General features: G+C 43.5%; 1 protein-coding gene across 1 annotated transcript in view; it reads left to right on the top strand.

Moving 5' to 3' along the window:
- The first annotated feature begins 243 nt into the window (after positions 1-243).
- Positions 244-13,979, top strand: part of MIPEP (mitochondrial intermediate peptidase) — a 200,453-nt gene continuing 186,717 nt past the window's right edge. The window contains exons 1-4 of the mRNA XM_073227530.1: positions 244-521; positions 3,238-3,411; positions 6,526-6,614; positions 9,199-9,285. Of these exons, the coding sequence (XP_073083631.1) occupies positions 363-521; positions 3,238-3,411; positions 6,526-6,614; positions 9,199-9,285 (509 nt within the window). The 5' untranslated portion in view covers positions 244-362. The remainder of the gene's footprint in view (positions 522-3,237; positions 3,412-6,525; positions 6,615-9,198; positions 9,286-13,979) is intronic.

The raw sequence follows: 13,979 nt of genomic DNA, 5'->3' as shown, positions 1-13,979 counted from the left end.
CGGCCGCGTGGGGTCGCGGAGGGCAGCCAGACCGCGCCCTGGCAAACACGGGAGCTCGGCGCCCGGTGGCCTGGACCCCGTCCGCCCCTCGGGTCACGTGGGAGGGAAGGACTAGTCCCTGGCGCCGGGCACACGGGGGCGCCAGAGCGCAGCTGCTACCGAGAGGGCGGAGTGGCGACGCTCCTCCTCGGGACGCCGACGTGCCCACGTTATGAGGGCCTCGAGGGCCGACCCGGAAGCGCGGGCGTCACGTGGTGCGGCGTGTCCCGCTGCCGTGGAGACGCGGCGCACGAGCTCCCGGCCGGAACTGCGGTGCTGGGGCGGCGCCCCGCGGCCCGGGAAGGGGCTGCCCGGGGACCGCCATGCTGTCAGCTCGGGGGCTGGGCGGCCTGGGGGCCCGCGCGGCGGCTCTCGCGTCCGGGCTCCGCGCTCGGAGGGTCAGCACCAGCTGGTCGCCCGTGGGCGCCGCCTTCAATGTCAAGCCCCACGGCCGCCTCCTGGACCTGTTCGGCGAGCGCCGGGTACGCGGCGGGGGAGGGGCGCCTCCGAGCCCTGAGATCGCCGGCCTCTTCCCCACGTGGACAGCGGGGATCTGGGCAAGGTCGTTTGCGTCTGGGAGGCGCCGGGCAGCGAGGCCACTTTGTCCTGGACGGTGTCGTTTGCGGTCTTGGTGACCTCGCCCGTCACCTCCTTTCTGAGGGACTGGTTTAAAAGGGGCGAGGCGGGCTTTGGTGGTCCTGTCCCCGAAGTGTGGGACCCGCACCTGCCTCTGCGTGAGCCCCTTGCTCCACGTGAACTTCAAAGCGTTCACCTTGGCGGCGGCTTGAATTCCGCCCGTCCGGGTACCGCCCTCTCCCTGTATTCGGTCCAACCGCGGCTAAAGTTCGCTTTTGTCCCGCGCTACATTTGTGCAGTAGGAGACCACGTCCTGTGGGTTCACCCGCGGTATCAAGTTGTCATTTTGCAAGGATACACAATTCCCTGTTGCCCAAATGCCCATCAGTTTTTTTCAAAACTTTGGGCTCTCCTTGTTTTTTAAAGCACAAGACTGTCGAGAACAGCCTAATTTCCTATGATGTGATGGAGTTGTTCTGCTGATTTGTAACTCCAGAAAGTCACTGATTGAATTCTTTGATTCCTGTTTATTTTTATATCCACAGGCCCAGCACGGTGTCTGGCTTTCAGTAGGCACTCAATTATGTTCATTGAATGAAAGGAGAAAAGAAAGCGAGCTGAAAGGGACTTACTTTTGTACTTCACATTTGTAGATTTTGTCCACTTTGAGTTGTTACTTTTACTTTTGCCTTATTTGTTTCTTCATCGTTTCTACCATTGCTTTTCTTACAAAGAGGTATCTAGGATATGGTTACAGTGAGCCTGATGATATGTCTGTTTTATTACTTTATCCTTGTCATTAGCTTTTTTTAAAAAAAATTTTATGAAATTTGCTACACCAACTCGCATACAGGTACATAATGTTGGTAATAACATAATTGGTATGAGGAGAGAAACTGTATAAACTGAGCAGAAAGGTGGAAAGATCAAGCTTGGTTTTGGGTGGATGAAATGTAACTAATTTTAGCTTTATTTTTCTTTTGTACATCATGATATTATATATCAATTCACTTTCAAATATGTGAATTGTTTTTTTGACTAAAAAATAAAACCCCCAAAGTTTAGGTAGTCTATTTAGCATTACCGTAACTAGTAGTCTAGTCTGAGATTTAGAATTCTGAAGAGTAGTGTGGGAAGGTGTGCTGGGAAGTGAAAATAAATAGTATGCATTTGGCTTTTTCAGCAACTTTGAAGCCAAGAGGATGTTAGACCTCATGGTCTTCCCAGCCCTTTGACACTCTCCCTGGAGCCCCTCAATAAAATCATTTGAATAGCCTACCTCCCCCTAAAATAGTCTGTACTTGAATCAAATTAAATCAGTGTAAAGATCAAATTTATCTTTGGTCCTGTTTCTGTCCTGCCCTTAACTGTCTATATTTTTTTCAACTTCTTAATATATATTGTAAAGTTAAGTTCATGTATCCCTTCTTGCAGAAAAGTAGGCCGTATCAGGCGTGAAAGTTTTACTTCTTGGTATTTCTCCAAATCAACACGTCTAGCAGCACAAAGTTAATCTGCAAAGTTAAGCATCTGGTGCAGTAATTGTTTCATTCATGAGTTCCCGGATGTGGCAGGTGCTACCTTGGGCAGCTGGTCAAAATGATAAACAGCTGGGTTCCTGCTTCTAGGCGCTTGCCTTCTCAGGAGGAACTCTGTAATACCGGAAGTGTGCAGAAATACAGAAGCGTGGGCTTTAGAGACATAGGGAGCAGGTTCAAGTTCTGACTTTCCTACTGTCAATCAGTGACCTCAAACATGTTTGTTTTAACCTCTTAAAGTGTCAGACTATGTGATTTAAGTGAGAACTTATATAAAGTACATAGTACACTTCTTGGCATACTGTAGTTGTGTATGGTAGTGTGTTCTTCCTCCTTCCTGAGGGCTGTAACAAGTGTGGTTAAACTGGTACAAGAAGATGGTCATTCCCATTAGATGAGTGATTTTGTCTTTATCAAGGTAATGAAATGTTTCTAGAAAGTATAAAATTTGCTGCCAGTTTCAGCCTATGACATGTTTTAACTTGTCCATTAACTCTTTTTAAAATGCCTTGTGCTTAATAATCAACTCATCCTCCTGATTTTGGAGTGGCTGGTACTGTGTACTGGACTTGGGTGGATGTGTGACAGTGTCAGTAAGGACTCTATATAAACTTTCTACCCTTAGTACCTGTGTGCGCACTGTGAGGTATATACTGCCATTCCTGTTGCACTGATGAAAAATTTAGGCCTGGCAGAGTGATAGGTCCACCAAGGTCACACAGCTAACATCTATTAAATGCACTCTCTGAGCCAGGCACTGTTAATATATATATATTTAACATGTATTATCTCATTTAATCCTTTTAACCACTTTATGAGATAGGTTCTGTAGTAGTGACAAAGCTGGATTTTGAACCGGTACCATACTGTTTTGTTTTTTATAAGATAATTAAAAATAGAAGAAAAATCACATTCCTAAAACATTTTTAATGTAACCCATGTGGAATGATGCAGGGATGTGACTGCTAACTGAGCCCAGGCATTGCTGGGAACCAAGGTTTCCTTTATGAACAAAGTTATGTATACCCAATACCAGAAAAATCATATTTTGAATTACAAACTGGAACAGTCTGTTGGATTTCAGGGTCTTTTCGGAGTTCCTGAGCTCAGCGCCCCGGAAGGATTTCGTGTCGCTCAGGAGGAGGCCCTGAGGAAGGCGGACTTGCTGGTGGAGCGCGTGTGCTCCACGCCCCCGGGGCCGCGGACCGTGCTTATCTTTGACGAGCTCTCCGACTGCTTGTGCAGGGTGGCTGACCTGGTAAGGCGCTCGGCGAAAGACTGCCGTCTGCCTCTCTTTCAAGCTGTTAAAATTTAAGCTAAGTTGATTCGCCTTAATGTTAGACTATAAGGTTAAAAATATCTGAACAATATGAAAGCTGTTGCGTGTGTTTTGTTATAGTGAAGTACGTCATTAGGACGGAAACATACAGGAAAAGGTGATGCTGAGAACTTGTACTTTAATACATATTTTTAAAATATGTGTAACGTATAATAAAAGAATGATTATTTGGATGGCAGAGATTCTTCATTTGACCAAGATTCTTCATTTATGTAAACTACTGAAATTCTAATACAACATTCAGCCGTACATTTATAATACAATTAATCTTAAGAAAAACCAATTTTTATAAATCTTTTCAGGAATGCCTTTTCTCATGAAAATGAAGTTTTGGCATCAAACCGATTATGTTAAAGACTTCCTTTCTTTCATATTTTGAAGTGGAAATAGAAATGTAGCTTAGTCTCTTCTCCAACTGAGAAACCCATTGCTGAGATAGAAGGCATGATTTACTGTCAGCCCCCAAAAGGCCCATCCTGGTAGTCGTGTCAGTGAAGGTGATTATCGTGGTGCACATAATCCGAACTTGTGGTCGCTCTTGATCCTGTCTACTTGGTATTGGGCTGCAAGCAGCTTTGTCTTCACATTTCATTCTGTATTGTGCCCCCAGCATGTGCCCGGCACTGTTCTAGGCACAGGGACTGCTGTCATGAATAAAACAGACACAATCTCTGACTCAGGGAGTTATATTCTGGTGTTAACTTTGAGATTTTACTAGGCACCGGACCTTGGAAATAGCTTTACCTGCTTAACTGATTTGACTTTCTCAGCATAATTCCATTTTCAGAAGAGGAAAGAAAGGCACTAAGAGGTTAGGTGATGTGACTCAGGTCACCCAGCCAGTATGTGGTTGAGATGGGCGTTGAGTCTGGGCAGCCTGGCTGCAGAACTCACGCTCTTACCTGCTGTTTCATATCCTTTTAGGGACTGGCTGGTGGCTTAGGTCAGAGAAGCAGGTTTGCTTATCCAGAGGGGCTGGGAAGTTAGCCTCCCCATCTTTTCCAAAATATTTATTCACTTTTAAAATTACCAAACACTAAAACTGACTTCTTCCAGTTGGGAGAGGAGGAGGTTGGTATAGGTCTGTGAATTTTAACTTATGTATTCATGTAGCCCCCACCACAATCAGGACTTGTAACTATTCTATCCACCCCCAAAAACTCCCTTTGTAGTCATACCACCTCTCACCTCTAACCTCTGGCAACTACCGATCTGTTCTCTAGCCCTCTGGTTTGTCTTTTTTAAAATGTAGGGTAAATGGACTCATATTTATTTACCTTTTGAGATTGACTTCTTCCACCCAGCGTAACACCCTACCACCTTCATTATATCCTTTTTCAGACAATTTCCTTCCTCCCATACACCATAATTGAGCAGTAAAACCTTCCAGATTATCATACGTCACTCTAGCCTTCCTAGTTTTAACAACACTGAAAACGTGTCTTTCTTCAAGGTTCCCAGGAGTGAAACGGGGTGTGCCCCTTGCGTCAGTTCTCAGGCTTACAGGTCTCAGCCCCGCCCTCCACTGTGCCCAGCCATCGCTGTAAACGGCGCAGGAGACGTGGGGCGCGTACTGCTAAAGGGAGGTCACACCTTCTCTGCTTAATTGTGTCACGGAAATCCGAAAGGGAAAGAGTTTGCCAGTGAACCTGTATGTAATCAAGTATTGGCTTTTTTTGTCAGAAATCCCAGAACTCACTGTCATCTTAGACCCCATCATAATTAAGCAGTGTTCTAGGGTGTTTTCTATATTTTTGCTGTTCCTCCCCAAAAGATTTCAAATGCTCTGCCTCATACCTCGTGCAGTTTTTAAAGTTTTTTTTCTACTTATTAACTAAAATAATATCTCATTAAAAAAAACTATGGTGTTATTTATATATGTAAATCCTTGGGTAGAAAAATCCAAAGAACCTTCATCCTTTTTGAATTTTTAAGATTTTACCTGCCTGTAATATCAATACCATTATAAGGCAAGGGTTTTATAAACTATATTTCCCATCAAATAGTCATTTTTTTTCCTTTTTAAATATGGTTGCTACATAACAGTATTTTCCTTATCACTATGACCAATGAGTTTTGAAATGCATGCAAGTGTTTGCTGAATTTAATATTGATTGTAAATTCTGCAACATGTAGATTAGTCACTGAAACAGTTTGTTGTAATTTCACAGCTGATTTTTCAGGTTCTCTAGTATTACTGTTGTCTTATTGTTACATCAGAAGTATCAAATTATGGTTTTAAATGTTTTCCCATTAAAAATGATTTGATAATAAAATCGATTTTACCTTGTGATTTTATTTCATGTTATAGTCACACATGTTGTTTTCTTGCTGAAGGAAGAAAATGTATAGTGTTTTGTAGTTTCCTAGCATTTTTCTTTTGTAGTGTACTGCAGTTAACATGAAAATCTAGTTTTACATGATTTCATTTCAAAACAAGAATTCTAGCTCAGTTTAATTCTAAGGTCAATGTAGCAGCTGCTGCAGCAGAGGGAGATGTGTACCATTTTAAGCTGGGACTAGGAATTCAAATTTACTAAAAGGGTTATAAAGAGAGGTTATAATTGTTTTCTGCACAAAGAAATGTAGTTAAAATGGTCTTGAGATTATACTGTGTGACAATTGGAAAAAATGCCTCTTTAAGAGTTGTTCCCAGAATGACATGTGAGAACCATATTGCAAACAGTTTCAGTTAGAAAGTTTTAGAATATTTGAAACAAGAGTCTGCTTTTTGTACCTACAGAATTAGGAAAATTCACTTGGTATGTTTATATTTGAAACAAGAAAGAGTTTTCTAAAATAAAGTCAGTGAAAGTATTTTCTTTGGAATGAAACAAACTTGGTTCCAAGCAGTAACAGAATAAATATTCAGATAGAAGCTGCTTTGTCCGACTAGTTTAGGAAAATTTCAGTAATGGAAATGCATACGTCAAGCCAAATGGCACATTTTAAAACACAGGTTTTCATTTTTGCCCTCACCACTGGAAGAAAGCTTGCCATCAAATTCCCTCTTGATTTTGTCTTCTTTATTAGGCTGATTTTGTGAAAATTGCTCACCCTGAGCCAGCATTCAGAGAGGCGGCTGAAGAAGCGTGTAGAAGTATCGGCACCATGGTAGAGAAGTATGTTCTGTTCTCCTCTGTTAAATATTGGGTGACTTGGTTTCGTGGATTTGTGCTTCAGGGGGCTGGTCTACATCCTGCAGGGTGTGGGATGGCCTGTGTCCCTGCCACACAGCTGCCCTGGTGGTGCGGGAGGAGGGGCACCCTGGCAGGCCACTGTGTGCACCTGCCCAGCACTAGCCGTGTGACTTTTGGGCTAGTTCTGTCACTTAGTTTTCTTGTCTGTAAATGGGATGGGAAAATGATTTGTCTCTTAGGTTTGTTGTGAGGAAAATGAGACAGTGAATATGAAGTGCTCATAAGGTGTCAAGACATATCGCTCATCCTTGGTATCATTACTCCTCTTTATGTTAAGGAAGGGGTTCTTAGTATCTCCGTGGCCCGTTGGCATTTCTAGATTGTCCTGTGATTGACTGCTGTCGCCCTGATGGCTGTGGGCCACAGGACAAGAAGCCAACACGGACTACACAGTGGCCTCGCAATCCCTGTGGATTCGGGCCTAGGGGTCTAGGGAGATGATAAAACTCTCCCAAAGGGCACAGGCAGGCTGAGGCTATGATGAAGAGAGCTGTTCTAAAGAGATTTTGAGGTAAATTGAGTTTATTCTAAGCCATTTAAAGGGAGGTGCCTGCTAAAATGACTTCTATGTGGACAGAGCTCAATCCGGAAGCGTTCTGGGAGGCCAGGCTGGGAGCGTCTACACCTGGGGAGAGCCGTAGGGCCCGCCTGGCGTGAACTTATGACTGAGAAAACATGGGAAGACTAGACTGCCTTTCACAATCCCGAAGTCCTCCAGCCAGACAGGCTTGCTGGGGCCTAGTGCTCCCGGACAGGCTGCCGCTGCCTTCTCCCACTGCGTGTCATTTGCTCCTTAAAGGGTGATGTGTGTGATTGTCCTTATTGCCCTTGAAAATCACCTCGCTGAGAGGGATGAAACTGGCCCCTGTGAGCCCCAGGCCCTGGGCAGAATGAGGGGGCTAAAAAGAGCATTGCTGGGGGAAAGGGCCCCACAGAGGGAGGCCAGTGCAGTGCCCGAGGCGCCCCAATGCCTGGTCTGCCGGAATCTAGAAGGTTCTGGGCTGAGGGCTCAGGCCCTTCAGTATGGGGAGGGCAGCAGACCCGCGGTGAGTGGTGGAGTTGTCCGGAGTGTCCGTCCGAGGGCTTTGGCAGTCTCTGTTCTTCCCCCCACTCGAGCTGTCGCCCGGGGACCCCAGAGTAGTCAGGAAACAGCTGTAGCCTTGAACCAGAGCTTTGCTTTCTGTTCTAAAAGTATTCTGACTCATTTTCTCCTTTACCCTAACTGAACCACATCTTAACTGCTTCTGTTGGGTTTTGAAAAAAATAGGACAATTTTAGGTGCAGGTGTAGAATTGATTTAGTTTCTAATAGTGAAAAAGAAGACCAGTGTTAGGTGTGTTTATTTCGAGTTAAGATCAGCTGCAGACTAAAGTATCTCAGGATCTCATGACATGAAACATAATGTGGGAGATGTGTTCAAATTTCGGAAGAGGGTCCAGTGCTGGCCCAGCTCCTGGTGTCCTGGGCTGGAAGTCTGGGAGCAGAGGGCGGGGGGTGTGCCTGCCCTTGTCATTGAGCCTTTCGTCCCCAGTGCCCTTGGTGTTTGGGGTCCCAGGAGAACTGCAGCAACAGAAGCCCTTGGATTTACAGAAAACTGCCGAGTTGTGATTGAGGACTGAGTGGGGAACCTGGCCGTCCTTGAGGCCTGAGCAGGATTGCTGAAAGGTTCTTACAACCTCCCCTTTCCCTGAAGATGCTCCAGCCAGGGAACAGAGTGTGTCTATCACCAGTTCATGAGTTAGCGCTGAGTGTCAGGGCTTTGGGGCTCCCGGGGAAGGGGGCTCAGGACCTGATGGAGGAACCGCGGTTCTCCGTGTGGGGCCCGGGGCTGGGGAGGCGCTGGTGGCCACCTAACACTGGCTGCTGTTTGTTCCTATGGGGGGAACATGCTGTACACACACCATCTCATTTAACCCACAGGGTCTCCGAAGGTCTAACAAGTTGAGGGAGTTCCAGTGACTTGCCTGAGGTCAGAGAGTAGTTGTGGGGCTGGTGGGACTGGCGCTGGAATGGGAGCAAGGGGCCCTGGGGCCTGGACCCTGGAGCTGTGCTCACAGCGTGGGCCAGCCAGTGGGTGAATTCCCATCAACAGAATCTCTGCTGCCCATCCTGTTCCCATCCTGCTCCCATCCTCACTCCTTTCCTTTTCTTCATTAAAAGAACAAGTGGCCGTTGGCGTATTGCTGGTGGGAACTGGTTCTCAGTGTGGGAGCAGGGTCAGGCCACCAGCCCCCTCCCCTCTTTCCTCTCCCTTTGGCCCGCTGCTGACTATGGCGTTCAGTTCACCCTTTTCCCTCCGAGACCAGTACCTGACGCTGAACAGCTGCCTGTCCCCATACTAAGCACGGTTATGCGATTTCTTGTCCAAATGAAGAAACAAATCAAAACCTAAACTTCTAGCTTCTGGGCATGTGTGTGTGAGAATCTGACACTCCTCTCTTGATGTAAAGTTAAAAAGAAGGTATTAGAAAAGTCATTTAACTTTTTTCATTTGTAATTTTTCTAGGTTGAACACAAATGTGGAATTGTATCAAAGTTTGCAAAAATTACTAGCTGATAAAAAACTTGTGGATTCCCTTGATCCAGAAACCAGGTATTCATTCCTTTGCGTTCACTGTGATTGCCCTCTCAGGGCTGGGATCGGAAGGCTTCCCCGGGGTTTGTGTGCCCCCGCCCCCTCTGTCTGGCATGCTTCTCCCCAGGTGTCTTTCCGTAGCATTCCTCTCAAGCCGTGTCTCCTCCATAGTCTCTGTGCCGGGTCAGGCTCCATCTCCTGACCCTGCTTTGCTTTTCTTCTTAGTCCGAATCACTTGCAGATTACTTTTATCTGTTAATTTTCCATCTCTCTGCCCCTCAGAGTGGAAGCTTCTTGGGGCAGACACTGTTCTGTTCACTGCTGCATCCTAGCACCTGGAACACCTCATGGCCTCTAGGAGGTGCTTCACTAGTGAATGAATTCCCATAAACAGCTGGTAATTACATTTAGCTTCCAGCTTCAAGTTCATAATCTGTACCACCTGAAAATGTAGACAAATTGATTTTCTTTATTGGGTGCATGCCAGGCTCCTTGGGATGATTCGCTTTGGTTCAGTAGATTACACTTATTAACCTGAATTGAAAAGGCCTAATTGCTAAGTCAGTACGTAAAAATATTTGATAAAGGATTTTAGATATCATATTTCTTTCTTCAAATTTTATTTATAAAATTGGTGTAGTAGGGTTTGTCCTTAACCCCCCTATATATGATTTGTCTCAGCACAGAGATTAATATTTTTTCTTACCTCGCACTTGTTTGTACTTGTTTATCTATTTTTTATTCATGGGACACTTCCTTCCTTCGCCTCCTTGCTTCTTCCTCTTCCTGCTTCGTCTTCTCCTTTCTGTCTCCGTATGTGGCTTGTGACCCCCATGCAAAGTGCTGTTCTACAGGGATCGGCTGATAATGGAATCTTGTGTGAGTCTGATATAAGTATCACACCACACGAGCAGCCCAGTGAGGCTGTCTTTGAAGGGTTATTTTCACCTGATTGCCAGCTATGCAGATGCTAGTTTGGTCTTATTTCATTCATTAATCCTGACACTCAGGATGCAAGCAGTCAGTTGTACTATCAGGGGAGCTCTACTATTAGGCTTGAGCATTATATTGCATCCATTAGCAAAAAGAGTAAAAGTTGAATGCCTGCTAATTGTGCCAGATTTATACTCAGCTGGTACTGACTTTGAGCAGCAGCAGCAGGTCATTCATGATCTGACTTTACTAATGGTTGCCCTTTCCATATTTAATGGATAGATTTGTAGTGGACTATTTCAGATATAAAGGACTTGTTCTAACAGATACATACCACATTTCTAGATGTTACTGGAAATGCCAGTATGATTTTAAACTAACAAAATGATAAATGCATTGGGAAAAATAAGCTGGGTAGAATAGCAATATTCTAGAAGAGAAAGGAAACTTGTAAGTTGGAGGACATAAGAATTTAAAGTAGTTTTTTGCTGAAATACCATGGCACTGGTACATCATCAAAAGTGTTGGCTAGGACCTGTAGAAAACCTTGCATATGGTAAAGTATAAGACAAAATGTAAGGATAAAACAAGGAATTAGAGATTTCATAAATTAACTCATCATGACAAGTTAATGTATCAAAGAAATTACTTTGAGTAGATCAGCATCTTATCCTTAGATGCATTCCTTAAAATATTCGTTTTATGAGATATTCAAATATATTCCCAGAAGGATCCCATTGGCCAGTTAAGTTTGCAAATATGACACATTAGTATATTTTCCCCTCTTGGAGTCTATGAGAAGTCCAGCCATAAAGAAACTTGTTTTGCTTGAGGTTTTTGAAAACTATCCGGAGCTTTCTTGTCTGCAAGTATAACATACACTCTCTCCAGAAAATATAATGGAAGGAAAGTCCCAGTCACAAGGGCAACCACGGCTGTCATACACCGTAGGATAAACTCAGGCAGCAGAGGACAGAACCTCAGACACCCACACACACAGACAAATGGGGAGCATGATATTTAATGAAGAAACATACTGTGTTCTTAGATGAGAAAGAAAATAGTGTTCTCTACTGGTTTGTAAGTTTAATGCCATCCAATCCACATCTAAGAAAAGGTGAGTTTTTGGTGGTTGTTACTTAAAATGATTTTGAAGCCATATACAATAAATATGCTAGAATAGGCAGAAAAATATGGTAATGGAAAGTACTTAAGAGGGACTTTAATCAATAGTAAGACGTTTGTAAAAATTCTTTACAAGAGCTTTATAGTTATATCAGAATAGTCCATTAGATCACTGGAGGAATAGAGGAATTTCAGACACAGACACAAATATGTATGAGACTGTTTAGGATATGATAGAAGTGTCATTTCATACAAGTAGGGGAAGACTCGAGTTTCAGTAAATGATGTTAGGCCAGAGGATAACTGGGGAAGACAGTAGGTCAATTAAAGATTTAAGTATTTTTAGAAGAAATCACAAAAGTATTGCTACTTTTGAATGTGGAAGAGTCTTTCCTCTAGTGGTGCCAAAGTCCGAGCACAAAAGGAAAGATTGATTTGATTAAATAAAAACTGCGAACTTTGGTATGGCACAGTTCAAAGTTATAATACATGAAAATAAATGCACTTAAATGACAGAGGGTTAATATGTTTACTATGTTAAGAGGCCTTACAAATTATTTAAAAAAAGAAAAATAGTGAACCCTCTTACGGAAAAAAGGGGTAAAGGATTAATTTCACCAAGTAAGGGAGAGCAACAGATGGCCATTAAACCCGTATCAGTACGCAGTAAGCAGCGCTGGGAACACCTGCGAGGTGGCGGTGGGCGAGGTGGCCTTTGAAATTGGACCGCCTTGGTTGGCTACTGACTCCATAGCTCTCCAAGCCTCAGTGTTTCAAGGGTTTAATGAAGTAATTCATGTAAAAAGCTTTGTCAGTATCTGCGAGGGTATTCACTCAGTGATGGGACCTGCCACCATGAAAGAAAGACAATAAAGTGAAGCTCCCGTCCCTTGACAACCCTGCAACAGAGTAAGAAGAGTGTTTTAGTGGTTTGGGGTAGTGGGTCTTGTCTGGTTAGTATAAATTGATACATCTTTATTTTATGGAGGACAATTAGGTAATAAGTGTATCAATGTACGTACTTTTTGGTCAATTTAATTTCTTGGAGTTTATCTTAAGGAAACAAACAAGGATAAAGAGATGTATGTAATAAGGATTTTTATCATAGTTTAGAGGAGTGGGGAAAAATAAAAACATTTTTAGTCTAAATGGCAAAAAAATTGACAAACATTAAAGCCATGTTTTTGAGGAATATTTAAAGTTATAGAGAAATGCTCAATGTTTGTGGTTCACTTTTATAAGAAAAAGCGAGATACAAAAGTCTGTGTAGTTGGGTCACAGTTATTCTAAGAAACAAGTGCACCGTAGATTGGACAGGAGCCAAGAGAAGGTCTTTATTGCTGTCGCTGTGAGCCCCACGTTCAGTGCCACTGAGACAGTATCTTGGTAAGACCAAAGATGCTGCCCAGCCTGCGTTTCTCAGGACAAGAGTCCACCTGGCCTGGCACCCAGGGGCAGTAGATGTGTCAGAGTGAGGGAGTCAGTTAGGGTCCCTCGTGTCTGTTCAGAAACTCGGCAGATGTTTTTCAAGTACCCGCTATATGCTGGGTGCTGTGCTCTTTTTCTAACCTTGTCTTATTAACATGTTCTTCGTAGCCATAAAAAAAAAAGTAAAAGAAGCAGATTGGAAAATAACAAGAATTTTAACAGTGGTTATCTTGGGTGGGATTAATGATTTTAATTTTTTCCTACATTTCTACAGTAAAGCTGTTATGTAAGAAAACTATATTATATAGTAACGTAAGCTTGTGCTAAAAGATTCCCTCCCCAATTTATCAACTCCTTCTATCTTTCTTTTCTCTTATTAAAGCAAACAGAAAATACCTTTTTGCTAGAAGAGAGTGGTATGTTTTTTAGGTTGATTGTTTAAGGAGGGAGATCAGCGTAAGGTAGTTTAGGAAATACCATTTGACCCAGGAATCCCACTCCTAGGAATTTACCCGAAGAAAACCCAACTTTTCAGATTCAAAAAGACATCTGCACCCCTATGTTTATCACAGCACTATTTACAATAGCCAAGATATGGAAGGAACCTACGTGTCCATCAGTAGATGAATAGATAAAGAAGATGTGGTACATATACACAATGGAATACTATTCAGCCATGAGAAGAAAACAAATCCTGCCATTTGCAACAACATAGATGGAGCTGGAGGGTATTATGCTCAGTGAAATAAGCCAGGTGGAGAAAGACAAGTGCCAAATGATTTCCCTCATCTGTGGAGTATAAGAACAAAGCAAAACTGAAGGAGCAAAACAGCAGCAGACTCACAGACTCCAAGAAGGGACTAGAGGTTACCAAAGGGGAGGGGCGGGAGAGGGCGGGTGGGGAGGGAGGGAGGGAACAGGGGATTGTGGGGTATCATGATTGGTGCACATGGTGTGTGGGGGGTCACAGGGAAGACAGCGTAGCACAGAGAAGACAGATAGGGACTTTGTGGCATCTTACTACACTGATAGACAGGGACTGCATTGGGGCATGGGGGGTACTCGATAATAAAGGTGAATGTAATAACCACATTGTTTTTCTTGTGAAATCTTCATAAGAGTGTATATCAATGATACCTTAGTATAAAAAAAAAGAATATATAGATAGTTTAGGGACTTGAATGAAGGACTTTACATTATTTAAGAAAGAAGGTAAATGACTATTG

Source organism: Manis javanica, chromosome 1, assembly GCF_040802235.1.
Source record: "Manis javanica isolate MJ-LG chromosome 1, MJ_LKY, whole genome shotgun sequence".
Lineage (NCBI taxonomy): Eukaryota > Metazoa > Chordata > Mammalia > Pholidota > Manidae > Manis > Manis javanica.
The sequence above is the reverse complement of the archived record's forward strand: the minus strand, read 5'-3'. Positions and strand labels throughout refer to the sequence as shown.